Consider the following 23,862-nt stretch of genomic DNA (forward strand, 5'->3'; position numbering starts at 1 on the left):
TGATTGGGCGACTAAAGGATTGAATCAAGGAAGAGCGCTCAATGTGATTTACTGGATTTCAGCAAAGCTTTTGATATGGTCCTGCATAAGAGGCTCATGAATGCAATGAGAAGCCTGGGGGGGGGGGGGGGGGTGTACCAAGATGGTGAAATGGATTACAAAACTGGCTGACTGACAGACATCAGCGTGAGATGGTAAATGGAAAGAAGTGATAAGTGGAGTTCCTCAGGGATTAGTTCTGAGACCAATTCTGCTCAATATCTCAATGTGAACAATATTGCAGAAGGATTAGAAGGTAAAATCTGTCTTTATCCTAAGGACACTAAGATCTGCAACTGAGTGGACATAGCTAAAGGAGTGGAAAACTGGAGAACTAGTCAAAGGTTTGGTAGCTAGGATTCACTGCCAAGAAGTGCAGAGACATGCATCTGGGGTACAGCAAGTCAAAGGACTTGTGTGTGTGTTGGGAGGAGGGGGCAAGAGACTGATGTGCATGAACTGGAGAGACCCCTTTCGGACTGCAGAAAAGTGATTGGGAGCTAATCTCTGAATCATTACCTACTGCATGAATTATAATCTCATCAAGACGTGAATATCTGCAACACCTGGTGATCCTCCACTACCTCAGAGTCTATTTCTATCCATCCTCCTCCCCATTGTGCCTGTCCCTCTCTATCGTAAGACTTCTATCTATTCCTCAAAGTCCTCAAAGTCCACTCTATCCCAAGATTCCTATCCATCCCCTCCGTCATCTCTGCTCCTCTTTTCCAGTCTTTCCCAACACACTCTCTGTTCACCAGTAGCAAACTTGTCTCAAATCACTGCCCCCTACCAACCTCTCCTCCTCACTAGTTGCCTCCCCTCTCTATTTCCCATTCCAAAACTACTTCCCCTCACCCCCGCCTCACCACTTTTCTTTTGCCTATGATTGCCAAGTCCGATCAGTTAAAATGCAGTAATGCAATTTATGTTACTGTATTCTTCATATATACATGATCATAAAACTTTCTGGAAAGCTTTCGTATGAAATATTCTCTTAACCCCTAACCATGAACTACCTTTGTTTGAAGCTGTTTTCTGAAGCAGCTGGCACAGTCTCAGCTGGCAGCATGTTCTTAACCACTCTCAGAATGAACAATCCTTTCCTCTGAAGCTCACGTATCTTAAGAGCAGACTAAAACGGCCTTGGAGACATTTTTATTGTCTACTATCTATCTGCAGCATTCTCGGGCTAGGCTGGGCAATCCGCAATCCATCAGCACTTCCACAATTCTAGAAACCAGCAGCTCCCGAACCTCTCATCTGGAATATCATAAAACTCAACACTGCTCAGATTTTCCAAAGACAAAGCTGGCGTTTTGCCTTGAAAAGAAATCTGTAAGTGCTGTGTAGTATCTGAAAAGTACATTCAGTACAGAGTAACCCGGTCTCTGTTGGGTACAAACATAACTCAAACCCATTTACTTGTAAAACTGTTTAAGCTGTCCCCTTGCTATTCCTCTGAACCTCTGATGGCTGCCATTTTGGAGGGGGGGGGGTTGTTTTTCAATGCCATCTGTGACGTAACAGCGCTTACGGACAGATCAGATCCTGCATGTGACGCTACTGCAAGAGTGGCTGCTCCCATGAATTCAGGGGGGATTTCAAACAAGGCCGAAGAAGTTGAAGGGAAAACGTAAGATTTTCTGCACGGCAGGTATAGTACACACGATTAACAGATCTCAGACCAGTATCTAACAGAGAATTGCCTGCACACAGCCACAGAAATAAGCAACTGTTTAAGAGTCTCTGCCTCTAAATATTTCATGGTGGGTACAGGTTCTTTTTTTTTTTTTTTAAATTTATGCTTTATTAATTTATATGTTACTTGACAATACATTGCCATAATACAATTCGGATGTCATCATACAAAGTACAAATATGAAATATATATAAAAAGAAAATTGGAAACAACAATATAATATTCAATCTACCCAATGTAAACCATATATTTTCCTACTTTTGACATCCTTTTAATCAATGAGGTAAGCAGGGGTCAAATTTCCGTTTGAGCTTTCTTCCAAGAAAATTACAATTTAATAAAGAAAAAAACTGGAATACTTTTACTCTTATTTATATTACGAATACCTATATCCATTAATTGGCTGTCATATCCCCAATCAAATTCTTAGCCTCTAGAAATTTTTTCAAATCTATGGGTTCAAAATAAATGTAATTGACATTATTCAATTTCAATATACATTTACTTGGATATCGAATAGTCATCTGTGCACCAACTTGATCCACCAGTGGTTTCAAGGCTAAAAATTCCTTTCTTCTTTTCTGAGTTTCTCTGATAACATCAGGGAAGATCCAAATTTGTTGGTTGTAATACTTAACAGACCGGTTCCTCAAAAATAGTTTCAATACCATATCTCTATCTGAAGGAAATATAAATTTAACCAGAACTGTTCCTCTTTTTTCAACCATGTCTTCACTAGATGATTCAAGAAGCTCCGTTATATTAAGAGGCACTTGTTTTTCTTCCTCTTTTTCTCCAGCTTTTCTATCATTTAGAAAGTATATTTTTGCCAAAGGTGGTGTGGATTCAGCCGGTATCTTTAATACATTATTCATATATTGTTTGAATTGCTCGTGAGTTGAGACACATCCAACCAAGGGGAAATTAATCACCCTCAGATTCAGGTATCTCAACTCATTTTCAATTCTTTCCATCTTTTTCTGGTGGGCAAATTCCCCCTGTATTAATCCATGTTGTATTTTCCCCATTTGTTCTACTTTCAGGTCTAAATCTTTCATTTGTATCTTTTGAGATTCAGTCTGTTGTTCCATTCTCAACATTCTAGTGTTCACATCTGTAACAACGTTAGTCAAGGTAGATATAGATTTTTCTAAAGTCATAATAGCTGACCAAACGTTGTCAAGAGTAATCACTGCAGGCTTATCGATTTTGTTGGGTACACAAGCAGCCAACTCAGGGATTCCGACACTAACAAGATCTTTACATGTGTCGGGATTCATTCCTTCTCCTTGTTTATTTGGTCCCACTCTAGATCCTCCTTGTGGGACCCTTTCCCCAGTTGTAGTAAGGTCAAAGTCCAATGGTTTAGATGGGCTTGCCCCATCACCGTATGGAGGAGAAGGGGTATTCGGTGCTCCTGGGCTTAATGAGGTGGGTGAGGCAAGTGATTCCACTGCAAGCCCTGTAGCGGATAACACAGCGCCTCCTATTCCAGGAGTAGCAATAGTATTAGTATTAAAGAAACTTTCAATTTTTGACTGGGAGGGGTTCACTGGAGAGGAGGTAACCATTCCCTCTCTCAGTTTCCCCTTCCGTTTTGTATGTGGCATTGCTACCAACAGTAACTTAATAGGAAATTTGAAAGTTCCTGTTCCAGTATACTGAATTGACACCTGCGTGGAGGCTTTGGAGAAGGCACTAGTCAACACACAAAAATTAAAATTGACTATAAGTACTCACTGCGGTGGAGGAGGCCTTGTTCAACTTCACGGGCCAGGGTTCCAGCTAAGCGGCGCGCGCCCCTTAGGCGCGCGCGGCTTGAGCAGCGCGCCGGCGTCAGCTGCGCGCCGCTAGAGGGTCGGGTTATGTAGGCCTACCTCCGACTCCTCCCCGATGACGTCAGACCCCGGATGTTCCAGCGGCTCCGTCGGGGCAGGCTGATATCCTCTGCCCCCGGTCTCGACCACCAAAAGGTTTTTCCTCGGTTGCCCGGTGCTCCTTCCTCCTCCACCTCGCCGGGTAATCTCTAGAGGGTCGGGTTATGTAGGCCTACCTCCGACTCCTCCCCGATGACGTCAGACCCCGGAAGTTCCAGCGGCTCCGTCGGGGCAGGCTGATATCCTCTGCCCCCGGTCTCGACCACCAAAAGGTTTTTCCTCGGTTGCCCGGTGCTCCTTCCTCCTCCACCTCCACAGGTTCTTTTTAAGCAGACCCCACCCCCTCCACTCCCAGAATACTGCATCCTGTTTTGGTAATTGCCAGGTTCTTGAGGCCTGGTTTGGCCTCTGTTGGAAACAGGATGCTGGGCTTGATGGACCCTTGGTCTGACCCAGCATGGCAATTTCTTATGTTCTTATGTGGCTAGCGGCTTTAGGGAACACTCCCTACTAATCTCCCTACTACAGGGGCTCTGACAATGTCTTCCAGGTCTAAAGCCACTGAGCCTGGAATGGAATGGACTTAAGAGAGGAAAAGAGATCCCTAGTGAGATAACAGGAGTCCTACAAAGAGCCTGTGACAAGGAGGTAGAGCTTCTCTCTTCCCCAGACAGAGATAATCTTGGTTCCAAAGGAGGGAAGAGGAAAGAACACTTTGTTAGGAGAGGGCTCAACATGAATCCAGAAGGCTTGGGAAATCCCAAACTAATAAAGTTGACAGCACAGTAATAATGGGAGATTTCAATTACTCCATATTGACTGGGTAAGGTGTCACATCGGGACATGCTAGGGAGATGAAGTTTCTACATGAAGTAAATGACTGCTACATGGAACAATTGGTCCAGAAACTGATAGAGGGGGAGCCATTTTAGATGTTATTCTTAGTGGAATGCACGATTTGGTGTGATAGGTAATGGTGACAGGGCCACTTGGTGACAGTGATCATAGTGCGATCAAAATGGTCTTAATGACTAGGAGGACTTTAAGTAAGTCTACAACTCTAGCAATTAAACTTTCAGAAGGGACCCTTTGATAAAATGAGGAAAACAGAAAAAGATGAAAGGTGCAGTTACAAAGGTTAAGAGTTTACATCAGGCAAGGTCATTGTTTAGAAGCCCAGTCCAGATGTATTCCAAGTATTAAAAAAAAAAGTGGAAGGAAGGCTAAACGACTGCCGGTATGGTTAAAAGGTGAGGTGAAACAGGCTATTTTATCCAAAAGAACGTCTTTAAAGAATTGGAAAAAGGATCCATCTGAAGAAAATAGGAAAAAAATATAAGCATTGGCAAGTTATATGTAAAACATTGATAAGGCGGGTTAAAAGAGAATTTGAAAAGAAGCTGGCCTTAGAGGCAAACACTCATAATAAAACTTTTTAAAATATATCTGAAGTAGGAAGCCTGTGAGGTGTCAGTTGGTTAGATGATCGAGGGGTTAAAAGGGCTCTTAGGGAAGATAAGGCCATCACAGAAAGACTGAATGAATTCTTTGCTTTGGTGTTTACTGAAGAGGATCTTAAATAAAATAAATAAAAATAAAAAAATAAATATCTGTGCCAGAAACTATTTTCACCGGTGATGATTCAGAAGAAATGATACTAATCATTGTGAAGCTGGAAGATGTAATAAGGCAGATTGACAAACTGAAGAGTAGCAATTCACTCAGACCAGTTGAAATACACCTTAAGAGTTCTAAAATAATTCAAAAATGAAATTCTAGATCTGGTACTGGTAATTTGTAACCTATTGTTGGGATTGTTCGCCATGCCTGAAACCTGGAGGGTGGCCAATGTAACCTTGATCTTTAAAAAGGGCTCCAGGGGTGATTCGAGAAACTATATACTGGTGAGTTTGACCTCAATGGGGGGGGGGGGGGGGGGGGGGGGGGGGGGGGGAATCATGGAAGCTATTTCTAAAGAACAAAATCACAGAACATATAGAAAGTCATAGTTTAATGGGACACAGCCAGCATGGATTTACACAAGGGAAAATCTTGCCTCACCAATCTGCTACATTTTTTTTTTTTGAAGAGGTTAATAAACATGTGGTTAACTGGTGGATGTAGTGTACTTGGATTTTCAGAAGGCGTCTGAAAGTGCCCCAAGCAAGACTCCTGAGAAAATTAAAAGGTCATGGGATAGCAGGCAATGCCCTATTGTGGATTGTAAACTGGTTGAAAGGCAGGAAACAGAGTAGGACTAAATGGTCAATTTTCTCACTGGAAAAGGGTAAACAGTGGAGTGCCTCAAGGATCTGTACTGGGACTTGTGCTTCTTAATATATTTATAAATGATCTGGAAAAGGGAACAATGAGTGAGATGATCAAATCTGCAGACGATACACAATTATTCCAAGCTGTTAAATCACAAGGGGGATTGTGAAAAACTGCAGGAGGACCTTGCAAGACTGGAAGATTGCGCATCCAAATGACAGATCAAATTTATTGTGGAAAAGTGCAAAGTGATGCACATGGGGAAAAGTAACCCACACTGTAGCTACACGATGTTAGGGTTCCAGGAAAGAAACCTGGGTATTATAGCGGACACTACTTTGAAAGCAGCTAATGAATAGTTCGTTCTATCTAAATAAAATAATGTGGCTGGCATAGAAAAATTTCAGCCATGTTATTTTATCCACAGCTTCTGTGGAAACTTTATACTAGCATGGGAGCAATAGGACACTAAACACTAAAATAAAAGGGCCATGTGGCCCAACTCGACCACCACCCCCAAATAAAAAAAAAAAAAGTTTAGCAAAAGACACTGGGGTCTTACTACATGGTAGGGGCAAAGGCTGGTTGGTGCCATTTTGGAAAATGGAGCCGATCAGGCCCAGAGTCAGGCAGCACACTGGGTCCCACCGCTGTCTACCAACAGCACTTTTCAAAGTAGGGGAGTAGGGGGATTCCGGGGTGGGTGGGGGGGGGGCACCAGGCCACCAGATGATTTCTTGGAGGTGGTGGGGGGGGGGGGGGGGACCCTACCAGCCTTTCATATTTATGTAAAGGGGGGTTCCAGAAAGGAGGGGGGCTCTGGTATTGCCCTGGAGAGTGGTTTTAAATGGAAGGAGGAAGGGTTTGGGCAAGGGGTGGAGCATTGCCACATGGCAGATCCTTTTTTCATTAAAAACCTTTCTTTGCAGGGCCCCGATGTAGGTGCAAGGGTCTAGTAAGAACCCCGGTGACTTTGGCTACATTTTTTTGGGGGGGGGGGGGGGGAGATCAAGTTGGCTCTTTAAAGCGATAGCAGCCCCCTGTGTTTGGGGGTCGCCATTGCACGTTTTCAAGGCTTCAACTGGTTTTTTTTTTTTTTTTGTCTCGCAGACTCTTTCTGCGAGATAAGAGAATGCGGCGATATTGCCATGATATTTTGTCAGGGAGGGGCAAAATATCATGAAACTGCCCCCCCCCCCCCGTTAAAAAGTTACGACTTGCGAATCTAGGCCATTATTTGGTAGTAGAGAACAAAAAGCAGTTTGTCTTTTTTTTTGTAATAATGAACACTGAAGGAGATTGGATTTCATATTTTTTAAACATCGGAAGTACACTCCATAAAGAAATTAACCTTCTGACCTCCCCAGCCCTAATCTGCTCCCTCATGACCCGTCTCAAGCGAGGCTCCCCCCCCCCCTTTCATTTTTATCACGCCCGAGTTTTCTGAAAATGCAGCCTTGTGAAACCCTGAAATAACACAGAGATATGAGGCACACACTGGCCGCCTGTCAAATTCCTGTTAAGTCAGATAAAGACCAGCAGCCAAAATAATTCCAAACCCTGGAATAATGAGAGAGGGGTGGGTGTGTGCGGAGGAGTCATAGAGAAGGGAATGAGACAGAGGGAGTGAGAGGGGAAAAAGAGGGGAAGAGGGAGTGAGAGACAAAGATAAAGACAGGGAAAGAGGGCATGAGAGGGGTTGGGGGGGGAGAGAAAGAAGTGTTGCATTCAGTTGCACCCCCAAAGAATTTAATGATTTATGCTCCAACTCCCCAAAAGAGATATCTTGTTTAACTTTAACAATTAATAGTTTCATAATCCAGTCTTTTACTTCTAGGAGAAGTAACTTCGATGCCCCAGGACAAAATTTGTGAATTCAACACTAGAGACAAAGACAGGGCTACAGGCGTACAAAATGGTCTCCAGCCCTCTGGGGTCCCTACCATCCTCAGGCCTTGGAGGAACTGCCCTAGTTACTCCATCCAACACTTCAGCAGCCCTGAAACAAGAACACAGCAAAAGAGAACAGAACAAGAAAGAGAGAAGCACCTTGCTCGGGCACACGCCAAACTGGCTCTGCTATCATCTGAACATTTACACGCTGCTAAAACAGCATGCGCTGCTCCTGTCCCCTTGTTATGATGTGCACCGAACGTACTCGAGGCAAGCAGGCTGAAAGCCCAGACAGAGCAGGTCTCACTGTAACATCCCTAGTGAACACCATGTCCCAGGTTCGGACAACGAGTCTCCTGCTCCATGAGAAGGGATACTGGCAACGCAAAGGCTGACATCATCCTGGCTAACAAGGGGATGTGTGACTGGGGGCTACTGGATCACTCTGTCCGCTGTGGCTGCATCTACAGCTGGCCTGGAAGAAAGGAGGGATGTGCAAGCTGTAGGCCCCCTCTCTCCCATGCACCCTAGCTCAGACGTGCAAGCTCAGCATTCATACGACCTCCACCAATTAAGGGCAGTTTGTCTCAAACAGTTTGGATGTTTAGCTCTTAAGTCCTATGTATTATGGTATATGGGGAATGTTTCACAGGGCTGAAGGGGCTGGGGGGGGGACAAAGCGAGGGCTAAGAAAACCTGCAGGCAGGAACCAAGGTGGAGAATGGTTGCATTATATTAAAGACTCCCAGGGGCTTGGCCAGTCATTGCAGACTAGTAATAGATTTTTGTTTGTGTGTTATACACTTTCAACCTCATCAGCAACATAAAAGGGCAGATCAGCATGAGAACAGCATCCATTTTTTGTTCTCTCCTGTTCAGTTGTACACCTTCCCAGCTCAATGGCATGTTCCCGGGTCTTTGGGCTTCAGGCTGGCAAGAGCCCTGTTATCGGTTGAGCTGACTGGTTGGTTCAGGGCCATAGGTCAAGTAAGGCTGTACATCTGAAAACATTTGCCTTGACTGGGCCCCTAAGTGCTTAATTAAACAAACCAGGGACATTTTAACCTCTAATGTTCAGTGTGTCCCTTGAAAGTTGTAAGTCGTTAATGAATCCTGCAGGAGAGTTCTCTTATGGTGTGAGAGCTGCCTTTTAGTCAGTTGAGGGTAATGAAAAGCACTTAAGCCGCGCTTCACAATATTTTCCATCCACACTGCATATCCTGGATTCAGTAAACAGGACTTTCTGCTGGATAAATGGTTTTGCAGAGCAAGGGTTCAGGCTTCTGCCCTGTAGACACTGTGCAAGAAGAGCAGTTGCTGGGGCTGGGAGTGTGCGCACTTGCCTTGCACCTCCACAGCTTTGCTTCTGTTTGTAGGAAGAGCTGTGCCTCTCCCCAACTTCAGACTGCAGCAACGCCTGCTTGGGAGGATGGAGATGATTAAGGCAGGCTCCCTAAGGATGGGCTCGGTCAGCAAGCTGCTCCTCACTTCAGCACGTGTTCACTATTCTCAGCTGTCTGGGAACTGGCCCAGCCTTTTTATTTATAATAGCACTATATGCACCGACCAGGGCCAAGTGCTGACAATCTAGAGCCAAGGCTCTGGTCCAGTCCTGGTCTTCTGACTACCATCTCACTGAATTCTGGTTTTATTGTCCTGCTTGAGGATGAAGCAATGGCAAGAAGCTAGAAAGCCAGAACCAAATCGAAACTGCCTGCTGACCTGGAGGCATAGGCTGAAGGAAGGCTCTGAAATGCAGATATTTTGTGGAAGAAATAGCTCAGATTAGCTGTGGCATAAATAATGTGCCGGAAACAGGAAAAAAAATGTTGAGAAGTCCAGGCTGAACAATTTGATGACACGGAATCATGTGTCACACTCAAGCAGCTTGGCATGAGGTACTACAAAGCGATGTCACTTTGGTGCCCATCTCAGGAACAGCAGGTGACATTCTGCTGTATGGCAGCGTAACAAAGTGCACTGGCCATCCCTGAGACGGGTGCCAAAGTGATGTCACTCTGGCACTGTCCTGTAAGCTACCAGCACCATTCTTAAACTACAGTGCATGAGGGTAAGAGTGGGCATCGATCCTGCTCTTTGGACCCTGCAGACCCCAGGGATGTTAAGTTGGGGCCATGAAGGTCCTCAGCCCCAGACTTTCTTTTTTTACAGGTAGGAGTGGGGTTGAAGGGAATCAGTTGGACCATTAGATGATCAAGGGGTTAAAGTGATACTTAGGGAAGATAAAGCCATTGTGGAAAGATTAAACTATTTCTTTGCTTCGGTGTTTACGGAAGATGATGTTGGGGAGATACCCATTCCGGAGATGGTTTTCAAGGGTGATGATTCAGATGAACTGAACAAAATCACGGTGAACCTGGAAGATGTGGTAGGCCAGATTGACAAACTGAAGATTAGTAAATCACCTGGACCGGATGGCATACATCCCAAGGTTCTGAAAGAACTAAAAAATAAAATTTCAGACCTATTTCAATTAATTTGTAACCTATCATTAAAACTGTACCTGAAGATTGGAAGATGGCCAATGTAACCCCGATATTTAAAAAGGGATCCAGGGGGAGGAAGTGACATCACTCCTCATGCGAGCAGCCTAACTCCCTTGCTCCCCGAGTACCCCGGGCTAAAGGTACGCCTTTCAAGCGCAAAAGAGCCTATATTCCAACCTAGCAACCTTCAAGTCATCCCTTGACCGATCGGCGATGACCACCAAGAAGAAAACTACGGATTTGCGAAAGTTTTCATTCTCCCGCGGTGGCAACGACACTGACCTTGGGAAATCCTACATGGCGCAGGACGACCCGATCGCTGAATTGGATGAAGGCAGTAGCAAGCCAAATGACCTGGGCAGCGATTACCCCACCTGCACAGAAATGAGAGGGTGGTTTGGAGAACTCCGGCAAGACATCAAAACATTTAAAGCAGAGGTTGCTGCCTTAGTAGCAGAGATGCGGGAAGACACTGCAGAGTTAGGCCGCCGGGTCGACGAGGCTAAGATTCGGCTGGACATGCAAGGAGACGGTTGGATTACCATGCAGAAAGAACACCAAGCACTGCAGGAGACCTGTCGAACCCTAGCAGAGAAGCTTGAGGATGTTGAAAATTGCAGCCGGTGAAACATAAGAATTCGGGGAGTGCCAGAAACAGAGGAGTTTACTGACTGTGCTGCAGTCATGGTTAAAATCTCCTCCTTTCTCCTTAGCAAGGGTGCCACAACAGCTGACGCTCTCAACCAATCATAGTAGAACGAGCTCACAGGACTCTAGGGCCTCGTTTAGCGAACAAGCCCAGAGACATAGTGGTTTGTTACCATTCATTTACCTTAAAAGAAAAGATCTTCAATGCTGCGCGACGCCAGAGCACATGGCTCTGGGAAGGCCATGAAATCACCATATTTGCTGATCTTTCTTCAGCCACCTTGAAAAAACACCAGGAGTTCCGCTGTGTCACTACCAAGCTTAATGAGGCCCATATCCAATACAGATGGCTTTTCCCTGGAGGTCTATCTTTTATGATACAGGGAGTCACTCACCGTGTTAAATCAGTACAGGACGCAGCTGGGATCCTAACAGAAGCAGGAATAACTGTGGAGATTCCAGCCAGCATCTAAAGCCCAGGGCACCATAATCAATGCCTCCGTACAGCAACCTCGATGGCAAAGTGTCCCTAAAGGCAGATGAAGGCTTCAGAGGAACCCAGCCGATAGCGAGGGTGGAGAGGCTCCCGAGTGATTGGACGTTATCCATTATTTTTATGTCATGTTTATGATATACAAATTGAGCAGAATACATACTAGCGGATAACTACAGGAACTCTCATTGTTCTTTCATTTGCTCCTCTTTTAGGTTCATTTTGTACTTTACATTGGCGAGAAAGGCAATTTATGACAAACTAGAGCGAGCCCAGACCGGGTGTCATGAGGAGTACTGTAAGACTTCCTCCATGGTTTTTTGGGGCACGAAGATAATGCTTCAGGTTAAGGAGGAGGGGAGGGAGGGGGGGTGGGGAACGGGAACAGTGGTTGTCAATGCTAAGGTGATTTTTGTTTTACATGATGGGATGGGTACATGCTGTAAATATGCCTGCTAATACTGAAGGTTGTGAGGAGGAGGGGTGGATTATACATATCTGATGGCTACCTTTAAATTTCTTTCTCTGAATGAACAAGAGAAGCTTGTGGTTCAAAGAGCTAGATCGATTGAGAGTGGATGTGGCGCTAATACAAGAGACACACTTAAGGAAACGTTATCAAGGTTTGATGGGTAATTCTAAATATCCTCACCAATATTGGGCTGCAGCTACTTTTAAGTCTAAATACTCTGGGGTAGGGATCATGATACATAAAGATTTTCATTTCGAGTTAAAGGAGATATATACAGACCCCAATGGCAGATTACTATTGATTAAACTCTGTGTGTGTGGGGGGGGGACGGGGGACGGACTATTTTCTCTAGTTTCTACTTATGGTCCTCCGTCCCATACAGTTGGATTCTACCAGTCTCTGAATCAAACCTTGTATCCCAAAATCGAGGGCCAACTGATCATGGGGGAAGATTTTAACTTGACTCAACCCCAGCATGGACACTTCTGGCTCCAGTTCAGTCCCAAAACTGGCCAGAGTGCTTTAAAAAGCTTCATGCGCAGTCAAAGGGTGTTAGATATGTGGAGATCTTGATATCCGAAATCACAGAACTATATCTTTTCTTCTCCACATGGCAGCTATTCTTGGATAGATATGTTTCTGGGTAGTGTGGGTTTACTCCCTAGGGTCCTGACAGTAGACATTGAGCCTATATTGTGGTCTGACCATGCCCCTATTTGGTTCACTTTACAGATCCGGGATTATGATAGGGGTAATAGATTCTGGAGATTCAATGACTCACTTATTGAAGATTCTAGCTATGTTTCCCAAGTTGTGACTGATATCCAGGATTATTTAGAGATTAATGATATGAGGGACGTGAATCCAGCGGTGGTCTGGGAATGTTTGAAGGCGTTCCTACGGGGCAAATGTATTGCTAGGGTGACTTTTCTAAAAAAAAAACAATGAGAGGATAAACGGGCCCAACTACTCTTTCAACTTAAGGAACTGGAGCAAATTCATAAGACTGCTGCACCATCTCGGGTGACCATCGCCCAATTAGATGAGCTAAGAACCCACATAGCATCTTTGGATGCCATGACTGTCTCTCATCAGCTGGAAAGGACACAGCAAAAATATTTTGAGGGGGGAAATAAGGCGGGAAAAGTTTTGGCCCAAAATTTAAAACGGAGGCAAGCCCAAACTACTATAGTAAAGGTAAAAAGCAAGGAGGGTGCCATGCTGACCGATAATAAATCCATTCAGCACCAATTCCATCAATTCTATTCCGAATTGTTTTTGAGGAATGAAGGTATTGATAAAGGGGATATTGACAGGTATCAGGAGACCTCTAAAATCCTGGAGTTGGAGGAATCCCAACAAAGCCTATTAAATAAGGATATCTCTGAGACGGAAATATTAGCGGCCATAAAATCCCTAAAACCTGGAAAGTCCCCGGGACTCGATGGCTACACAGGTCGGTTCTACCAAATATTTGCCCCGCAGTTAGCTCCTGTTCTGGTAAAGTTTTTTCAGGCATTAAAATGAGGATCCCCATTTTCAGCTTTAGCCAACATGGCGGGCATTAAGATTCTTGCTAAGCCGGGCAGAGATCCAACTATCTGCAGGTCATATAGGCCGATCTCTTTAATAAACATCGACCTGAAAATCTTGGCCAGCTTTTCCAATTTGCTTCTAAAAAAGAGTGATCCTTTAAAGAGTATCTTTGTAAGATTTGCCTTTGGAGGTTGCGTCTACTGACCAATTCCGCAGCCATAGCTGTCTTCTGGCCACCACCACGGAGGCCACTCCTCTAGCCGAACTATGGACTAGATCAGAGTTGTGTTAGCCAAAAAGGCGGCGGCGTGTTCCATAAGTGCTCTGGGATTCACCCTCAAGTCATCCACCTCCTGAGAGAGGAGTAGGCACAAACGAGCTACCAGAGCACAAGAAGCAATCTGAAGATCATTTCTACAATGTCAAAGGCCTGTTTAAGGATGGACTCTTATCCGTCTATCGTGTGCATCCTTTAAGGCCACTCCTCCCTCGACTGGGATAGTTGTTCACTTAGAGATGGCACAGACCAGTGCATCCACTTTAGGGAAATGCAAACACTCTCTCACTGCCGGATCCAGTGGGTATAGAGCATCTAACGCTCTTCCCCCTTTAAAACTTGCTTCTGGGGTATCCCATGCCGGGTTAATCAATTCCTGGATGGCTTCCAGTACTGGAAAGTAGCAAGAGGCTTTCCATAGGGAAATCAGAATGGGAATTATTCTTCTTTGGTTCTGTCATCGAGTCAACCCAGGAATTCCCAGCAATTCAGGATCTGGGAAACCAGGGTCGGCAATTCTTCTCAATGGAAAATCCATAACTTGATCTGATACGGTTTTAAACCAGGGGGAATTTCCCCATCTTCCAAGGAACCTGTATCCTCCTCTTCATCCATGCCATCCAGGTCCCTGCCAGGGATACCCCTGGTGAGGTGAGGCATGTCTCAAGGCCTCCTGATAGGACTGGGAGGGCTTATCGGCTAAGGTTCCATCTGGACAGGGGTAAGCGAGGTAGCAGACTGCGCTTGTACGAAGGCTTGAAGGACCTGGAAAAATTCCACCCAAAAGAATTCAGCCGGGTCCATACCTAGCTCAGGAGGTACTGGGTTAGGCGCCGCTGAATTTCCCTATCCCATGGATGACTCAGTCACAGGGTTACTCAGATCTGGGGTACTTCTAGTTAAAGCTGTGGCTGATCCATCCTCTGAATAGGAGGAGCCGGGCTTAGCAAAGTCCGGGAAGGCCAGCTCTCCCTGGGCTTCCTCACAGTGCTGAAATAAGTTGGAATCCAGGTCAGACTGTAAAGGCCTAATATGACAAGCAGCGCAGAAAGGCGCTTATGTTTCATGGCTGCTGTAACTGTGCGTTCTGTCAGCTCATGCTTAAAGTTTTATGCGCACAGAATTCGTGCGCCTAGGCAGGACGCGGTGAGGCACATGCACAGCCTGTGCACCGGCTTCATCAGTATTCTGCACTCAGTAGGTTATGTGCATACGTACGTGCGCATTATGCATGCAGAGCCGACACACTGCATGTATAGACGTTCTATGGAGGGCAAAAAGACACGCACAAGATGGTGCTGCTGCGGCCTTCCACGTGGTGTACTGACCAAACCTAAAGCTCAGAAGCCCATTTCCCCTTACCCTAATGGGATCGGGATCGACATTGGTACAGCGTGCAGAGCAAGGAGACCGGAGAAAGTCTTACCGAAAATACCCCCCTCCCCCAAAAACATCTCTGAATCAGGAGGTAAATCATCTTCCCTTTTTTTTTTTTTTTTTTTTTTTTTTTTACTTACCTGGGCTCAGCACTTACCGGCTGAGTACAGAGATAGTCTCTGGCTGTGGGGGGGAAAGGGTTTTGGCTGTCACCACCGCACTCGGCTACCACACCAACGCACATCTCTGAGGAACCTCTGAAATCACCTCAGGAATTCTCAACTTGAGAAGGGACCTTCACGAGAGCGGGGCTCAATTTTTTCTCCAATTTAAAATTAGAATTTCTCCTTCCAAAAAGTACAGCAATCCCTATAATAATGGCTATTAATCAATTATACTTAGGGAATAGCCACTGCTATTAATTGCATCAGTAGCATGGGTTCTTCTTAGTGTTTGGGTAATTGCCAGGTTCTTGTGGCCTGGTTTTTGGCCTCTGTTGGAAACAGGATGCTGGGCTTGATGGACCCTTGGTCTGTCCCAGCATGGCAATTTCTTATGTTCTTATAGGGAGAGGTACATCCACTATCTGCTGGAGACAGAGATATACTGAATGGCTGAGGTCACTGCAGGCGTGTATGTAGGGTGACGTCAGCTTTGAAATCTGATTTAGTCTCTATCTGCTGGCAGGGGAGCGTAACCCATTGGTCCTGAGTCCATCTGGCTACAGGCTAGGAAATAAAACAAACAAAAAAAGAAAAAACATCTCTGAAATGAAAAAATGAACCAAAAACAAAAATTTTAGACCTGTGCATCCCTACTGGCTATCAGCATGAATTTGGTGAAGTAACTAATAATCTGCAGATCCAGAGAGATCTCACCTGAACTGTGATGCCAAGTTTCTATTTACTATGTGTGATTAGCTTCTGAGTTATTTTGACTATGAAGCCTGGATTCATGCCCCTTATAAAGGATGAAGGAATACAACCAACCTCAGAGAGATTATTTTTTTGGATGTTATCTTACATGTGGTAAAAAAAAAAAAAATTAGCTTTTTCAGATCAGACTAAAGCTGATAATAAACAATTTTGGAAGCATTTATATAAATAAAATCAGTACTGACTGCAATGGTGAGGCACTAACAGGCCGATACAGTACAGTACAGTGCGCTCCGATGGAGCGCACTGTTAACCTGCCCTTGGACGCGCGTTTTCCCTTACCCCTTATTCAGTAAGGGGAGGAAAACGTGTGTCCAACCCGCGGCACCTAATAGCGCCCTCAACATGCAAATGCATGTTGATGGCCCTATTAGGTATGCCCGCGCGATTCAGTAAGTAAAATGTGCAGCCAATTTTGCTGGTGTCCGGTTTCCGAGCCTGTGGCTGTCAGCGGGCACGAGAACAGACGCCGGCAAAATTGAGCGTCGGCTGTCAAACCCGCTGACAGCCGCCGCTCCGGGCTAAAAGGAGGCGCTAGGGACGCACTAGTGTCCCTAGCGCCTGTTCTGTAGTGGGGCAGTGTGTGTGAGGGAGGCTTGCACTGTTGGAGCAACGAGAGAAGATCTTACACTGCTGCTGTCTACATGGTATCTGTTTTATGGACGGGCAGTATGAGGAAAACGTGCTGCTTCTTCCTGTGCTGTACCTGTTCTGTGATGGGGCCATATATGTGAAAAGGAAGCTTGCACTGCTGCTTCTCCTGCTGTATCTGTTCTGTGGAGGGGTAGTGTGTAAGGGAAGCTTGCCTGTCGCTGCCTGTGCTCTACCTGTTCTGTGGTGAGGAAGTAAGTGCTTTTTTTTTTCGGTATAAATACATAAAGCCCTTCAGTTTCTAGTATTGTCAGTTTGACACCTTTCACCTGCACTGAGTTCACATAAAAATCTAAATATTTTTTCTTAAGAGGACTGGGTGTTGGCTTTCGCATTAGTCATGGAAGTGTGCTGTGAAATCCCTCAGCTGATGGAGTGATTAAATATCTCTCTCTGAACAGCTGGGGCTTTACTGTGATCTTAGATCAGAGAGAAGAAGAGCTAGTTAAACAGGTCACCTGTAAATTTGGGGAACTTCTTCAAGGAAGTTCTACCACACAGGCAGGAAAGAGCAGGACTGAGCCAGTGTCTGAGGCACAAAGAGATTTATGGTCCATCAGTGCTCTGAATGGGAACTGCCACACAGCAGAGCTCTTCTGCAATAGGGAAGCATCTTTTCCCCCTCTGTATAGTGCAGAGAGCATGTTAGGTACATCAAGACAAGTCTGCAGGTCTCATGAGCTCTAATCTGAGTTTTGCCACCAACTCACTGTGTGTTCTAAGCATGTTCCTTGTATCTACCACTGTGACTCAGTTCTAATCCCAGCCCTGCCACTGAGTCCCTGTGTAACTCTAGGAATGCTCCTATCATCCTCCTGTGACTCAGTTCTAATCATGGCTCTACTGTTGAGTCCTTGAAGTGTCATATATGGGTCCTGAGCCTCGGAATAAGACTGAGGTTGGCTCTGGGGTTTCTGAGCCTCCGGGTGAACAATACTGCCATACCACATCAAAGTAGTCCTCAGCTTCTGTAGGTATCACAAGCCCACAGGAAAGCAGTGTCACCCAAACTCTGCTGAACCTTATATGCACCATGTCCTCTCTCTCGCTTAACACACTGAAGTCCACTCTAAAAACCTACCTGTCTGAAGCTGCTTTTGAATCTTAAACTTTGGATCCTCCTGATCATCATCTTGTCAATTTTAACCATATTCACTATAGCAAATTTCTTGAAGCCTCCTATTTATCGTCTGTGTGTCTTGACTAAACTGTAAGCTCTATGGAGAAGGGATTCTTTCTTATTTTTATTTATTTATTTAGGTTTTTTATATACCGGCATTCATGATACAAACACATCATGCTGGTTTACAGTTGAACAGGGGTGCATAATAATAACTTCAAACTGGAACTATACTGCGGAAAAAAGCAGTTACAAATAACAAGGAAGATTGAAGTGGGCGAAGAGAGAAATATGTGTCTGTACTGTGCTGTGCATGTTCAGTAGAGCTATAGATATGATAATTAACAGTTAAAACCCAGAAAAGAAGCAGTAATTGCTCAGATGAAGAAACAATGCAAAGTCACACCAGTGATACATGGATCATGATAAAAGCATCTAGACAACACAAAGGAATCTTCTACACAAAACCCATCTATATGCTTTTGACACAATGTGCTAGATATCCATCTACACATGCTTACCACAAACATTATCCAGGAAGGGACCCTTCTGAAAGCACTAAATACTTACCGCAGATTCACAATATGACTTGGACCTTAAGATGAAGAAACTATACCCATCCCAAAGCAAAGAGGATAATCAACTATCTATCAGCAGCATCATGACTACCACCTGTCCTCTCACAAGAGGACTCCTCACACCTGATGTATGGGAACATAGACCTTGTAAATACCAGATCAATCAACAGGAAATTCCCAGTGATACATGACATTTTAAAATAACAAAACAAACATCTTAGATATAACTGAGACATGGGTGGATGAAGTTGAAACTATGACCAGAGGGCTTCTCCATCATACGCCAACCTAGACAAGACATGGATGGGGAGTGGCAGTCCTATTCTGAAATTCAATCAAGCTACACAAAATCCCTCTACCTCTGTAATCAGAATCAGAATGTTTACTAGCCCAGCTGGGAATGGAGAACCCGACTGAGCTCCTGGTAGTCTGCCAAGCCCCTTGAAATAATACATTAGCCATATAAGTTATTACAGCTTATCACAAATGTGACTCAGATTCCCCAGCATAGTGATTATAAGCAATATAGAAACCTGTCATCACCCACCACTGACTTCCTTGCCACCATGACAATACTTGGTCTCATTCAAACTTTTAACTCCCTGTAGCATATTCAGGCCTGCTGTGGCCACAGGAATAGTTCAGGAATACAATAAGACTGGATCAACTTAGTTATGGTGTAAGTATTTATTTACAGTGATTCAAAGATTCAAGAATCAAGATAGTAGCTCACCTTGTATCAGATACAACTAACATCTGAGTGCATTGTGAGCTCCTATCAGTTTCTGGGGCCTCCCCAAGCCTTTCTAGACCTGGGTTCTTATGGAAGAGTGAAGGGAACCTCCCTTCACCCAGAATCCCTTGAGGCATTCTGCCTTAAGGAGGACTGGATTAAAACCTTGCACCGGGCTCTTTAAGGTAGAATGAGGGAGTTGTCTGTACACTCCATCACACTCCCTAACTCATGAAAAGGGACACATACTGGATCTAGTCTTCCACGTGAGGGTGAACAATCCAGAACATTATGAGGACAGCATTACGATAAAACCACTCTCATGAACTGATCACTCACTAATTAAGTTCTCTATGCAGTGACCTTAAACAGGCACCTAAAAGTAATCTGGAACAAGAAAAGCCAGACTCCCTGAAAGCTTACTAAAGGCCCTAGATTAACCGCCAGTGGAAGAGAAGCTATTATCTGTATCAGACTAGGTAAATATTTAGTACAAAATTCTAGAGAAAGCCCAGGATAAGTATCCCTACCCCCCACCAACAAAACAAAAACAAAACAGTCCTGTCTCTTCCCCATAGATACTCCACTTGATACTCCCAAGAACTCTGAGCTCTAAAACAACAAGGTGGAGACTAGATAGGAAATGGCACACAACACTCAGAGAGAACAGATTAAAATGCAAACTGCACATGACAACCTACTACAAAGCCATAATAAAGATCAGAAAAGGACAAGTCTCTCAATGTATTGAGCAAGCCCAATCCCGATGAAGAAACTGTTTGAAATAGTAAATGGCCTACTATAGCCTCCACCGCAACAGAATCTTACTTCTCAACCTGAATATCAAACTTTGCGAATAAAATCAAAGACCTCCATCTGAACTCACAAGACCTCACTCACATGGACATGAAGACAAACTCAACTGTTCTGAGAACAATAGAGGTATGGAACTCATTCATCCCAATCACCGAAATAGGTCTCAGTAAAATTCTGGCCACTTATGCCCAACTACCTGCACCTTTGACTACTGTCTATCCATGTTAGTGAGGCTGACAAGCAGGGACCTCGTAACTTGGGCATCTAAAATTATAAACTTCTCCCTATCTGAGGGACTGCTACTTACAGATCTGACAAAAGCCACGGTATGACCCCTACCATAGACAAACCTGAAAATTACCACCCAGGGTCTAACATTCCATTTTTTGGGAAACTAGTAGAACAGTACAAACCTAACTAAATGATTGGCGGCCAGAGCAAAACTGGCTGGAACCTTGTCAATCTGGATTTAAACAAGGCCACAGAACAGAGACAATCCTTGTTGCCCTATTGCATGGTCTCCTCAGATACTGCAACAGAAGGCAGACCGTGATACGACTGCTGCTAGAATTTTCAGCAGCTTTTGACACCATAGATCACAATATCATAGTAACACAACTGGTAGAGGCCGGCATGAGTGGGACGGTCCTATCCTAGTTTAACTCTTTTTGGTATGACCGGCAACAATCTGATCATTATGCAGACAACTCATCAGCATCCTAAGACCTTGGCCTCTGGGGTCCTACAGGGCTCCTCTTACTATCATCAGTATTTTTCAGCATTTACACTTTGGACCACTAGCACAGTTGATCCGAATCATTGAGACAAAAGCCTAGATCTGTGCAGATGATGACAAGCTTGGACTGAGACCCATCAATAGCAATAAACATAGCTAAAGTACCTGCCTCACAGCCATCAAGAATGAACTGAAAAGAAAAAGCTCTATCTGGTTCCCAACAAAATGGAGATTCGCAGTCCATGATTTAAAAATCCGATTCAGAACCTTTCAGCTCCCATTAAAAAACGTAGGCTAAAAGCCTCTGAGTCTTGCAGGACTCAGAATGCAAGCCACGTTAAAAAGCAACTTCGTTCAATTATGTACATTGCAAAGACTCCATCCTCTCGCAGAGAAAATTAACCTAGTCACAGTTGTCCATGCCACAGTAAGCACAAGGTTTGATTAATCCCTTTTACAATGTGTTGCAGTAACAGATAAGGCCCTTCATAAACCCCAGCTAATATAAAACGTCACTGTACAGTTGATACAGGAATGCAAGCCACATGACCATAATCAAACCTATCCTACAAATATTTGCCTGGCTACCAGACCCCTATATTCGCAAATTCAAACCCCTGACATTGATTTACAAGGCCCTAAGAAGAAATGGACTTAGCTACCTGAAAGACAGGGTGTCCTTTCACAAGCCTTCTGGACCTCTAAGAACCTCACTTAGTGCCTCCAGAGCAACTCTGTTGGCAAAAGAAATCAGACGCCCGTTGATGAACTTTCTCAGGAGCAGCCCTTGCCCAGAAGAGCTCTGCCAAATGATTGACTATTCCCAGTTCAGGAAGCATGTAAAAGCCTGGCTCTTCCGCCAGACCTCTAATGCCATTTCCATAAACACCTCCATCCTAGAAAGCACTGAAACCTGCTTCCTGACTCTTATAAATTGACTGGCATCATCTATTAGCACTAGAATGTGTTGCTCCAACCTATTTTGCTGAGATGTAGTGCATAACACTGAGAAGTTGCATACTTTTAAAGTTTAGTCCTATTGTTGATCTAGTTCTAGTTTAATCCTTACTATCCAACCTCTGCTTCAGATCAGAATTTACTCCACCTACGGGTCTTTGACTGTATGTTAACACTCTAACCTACTGCATCCACCATGGATGAATTTCTTATTCAAAGGGGTGGGTAATAAGTCAATCAGTAAATTAGGTGTGTTTCAGGACAGACACTCATACTCGGGTAAACATGACACAGCTTCCCAAAGTATCTGACAAGAACATGGAAAGGTGTGGAATCTCTCCTGTACACTTAATCACTCTCACAATCCAAAGCAATAGGCTGCACTTCCATACATCAATCTGTGCAAAAGCCACCAGTATCCCAAACAGTAATGTACTGGGAAATCTCAGGTTCCTACCCTGAGGAGGAATCCAGGGTGAAGGAGGCCACAGAAGCAGTGAATCTCCGTGTGTCCCACAGCAAGGCTTCTTGGACCCTCATCTGTGGGAATAGAGGCAAACAATTCAGGCTTTCAGCAACTGTCTCAAGACAAAGAAAAGTTGACAAGAACTTCCAGTAATCAGCGGGTCTCTGCCACCCATTCCCCTCACTCATGCCCTACAGCTCCCCCCTGCTTTTCCAGTACTGAAACCCAAGCACAGCTCTGCTAGCACACATCAATCCTGTCTTGCAGCACCCCCTAATATTCCAGTATTGAGCTCCACACTACAATTCTGCTAATGCACCTCAATCTCAACTGTCTGCATATGCTTGTAAGTATATCTATCTGTCCAACTACCAGAGAAAGTGTGTGTGTTAATCTGTGTTTCTGTGCATATGAGTACGTCCATGACCTGTGTATTAATGCATATATTTCTGTGTGCATCAGATTGTGTATGTGTGTGAGTGCGAATGAGTGAGTATGTGTGAAGTTAGTCTGTGTAATACAATACCTGACCATATCCAAAGGACAGCACATAATCACTGGCGCTGATCCAGATCAGCCTGGAATCTTTGTTGTTCTCGTGGCCCTGAGTGCTCTGAAAGACAGAAAACCAGCATTGGGATTAACAAACGTCAGTCCTCCAAGGCCTGCACCCAGTCACAAGAGGTGGCATATATCAGCCATATTACATATAGCAGCGTGCAGAGGGTAGCACCTTCTTTTCAGATTCCCCACGCACAGCATTCAAGCTGCACATTAAAACCACAAGACAGATTTTGGATGCAGCGTGGGCCTTGGGGGGCAGAAAGAAAAATGATTCAATGCAGGGATCACCTCTGCGGGCATCCTAGTTTTTCTTTGTTTTTCTGCTGGGGTTCCCCAAGCATCCCTAAAGGGTTCTGTGCAATTCCATACATAGAGTGGGAATCCTGCAGAATTTCACATTATCTTATAATAGGGTTCCTAGAGCAAAGACACGTTGAAAATCACCGACTTAAGTGTTCACCCTTAGAGGATGCGTCCCTTCCAAACCCATCACTAAAGGGACAAAATTACCTGAGGCAACATCTCAGGGTATGAGTAGAAAACATCAGTCAAACACCCCCTCGTACCACCACCCTTGCACACTGTCGTGCAGTGCTCCACGGAAAAACCACAGCTTTCAAAATCTTGTATCCAGAGCAGGCGCACACTGCACTGCTGAAGGGCTGCCCGTGAACAGCCGAGAGAGCCAACCACCAGTTCAGAAAGGGCCTCATTATAACAGTTAGCTGCTTCAAACAAAAAAAACTTTGCTTACACCATCTGAAGAAGGGACCACGGTGGTGTCAATCACTCTCATAGGTTATCTCTGGATAATTTTCATGTTGGTCCAATGAAAGGTACCACAGCCTGCAAAGAACTCCTGAAGGGCACTGCCTCACCACAGTAAGGAGTCATTCAGCACGAGCTCTTCTAAATCTCAGTACACTTTGAAGAAAGGAAATGCTCATCCCACTTTAGACACCCGCAGCCCAGGCCTTTCTGAGAAACTGACGTTTGCGCAAGGTCACCCAAGGCAGGCTTGGTCTCTCTAGTCTGTGCTCATGCCACTCGTGAACAGTCACCTTGCCTGGCAGCCATGAATTTCAAACCGCACGTAAAGGACCCTACACTCCGCAGTTAACAGAGAGGAATACCATTATTTTTCATCCAGATCAAGAAAGAGCCAAGACCAAAGGGAATAAAATAACTGGAGCCTGGAGGAATCCTAACGAACA

General features: G+C 44.7%; 1 protein-coding gene across 2 annotated transcripts in view; it reads right to left on the reverse strand.

The window, feature by feature from the left end:
- LOC115075806 (mitochondrial import inner membrane translocase subunit TIM16-like) overlaps nucleotides 1-23,862 on the reverse strand; it is a 497,551-nt gene that overhangs the window by 278,624 nt on the left and 195,065 nt on the right. For both annotated transcript variants that reach the window (XM_029576599.1, XM_029576597.1), the window contains exons 8-9: nucleotides 22,611-22,697; nucleotides 22,076-22,158 (exon numbers count right to left, since the gene is read on the reverse strand). In XM_029576599.1, coding sequence (XP_029432459.1) covers nucleotides 22,076-22,158; nucleotides 22,611-22,697 — 170 coding nt within the window. The remainder of the gene's footprint in view (nucleotides 1-22,075; nucleotides 22,159-22,610; nucleotides 22,698-23,862) is intronic.

The sequence above is a fragment of the Rhinatrema bivittatum genome, chromosome 14, assembly GCF_901001135.1.
Source record: "Rhinatrema bivittatum chromosome 14, aRhiBiv1.1, whole genome shotgun sequence".
Classification (NCBI taxonomy): domain Eukaryota; kingdom Metazoa; phylum Chordata; class Amphibia; order Gymnophiona; family Rhinatrematidae; genus Rhinatrema; species Rhinatrema bivittatum.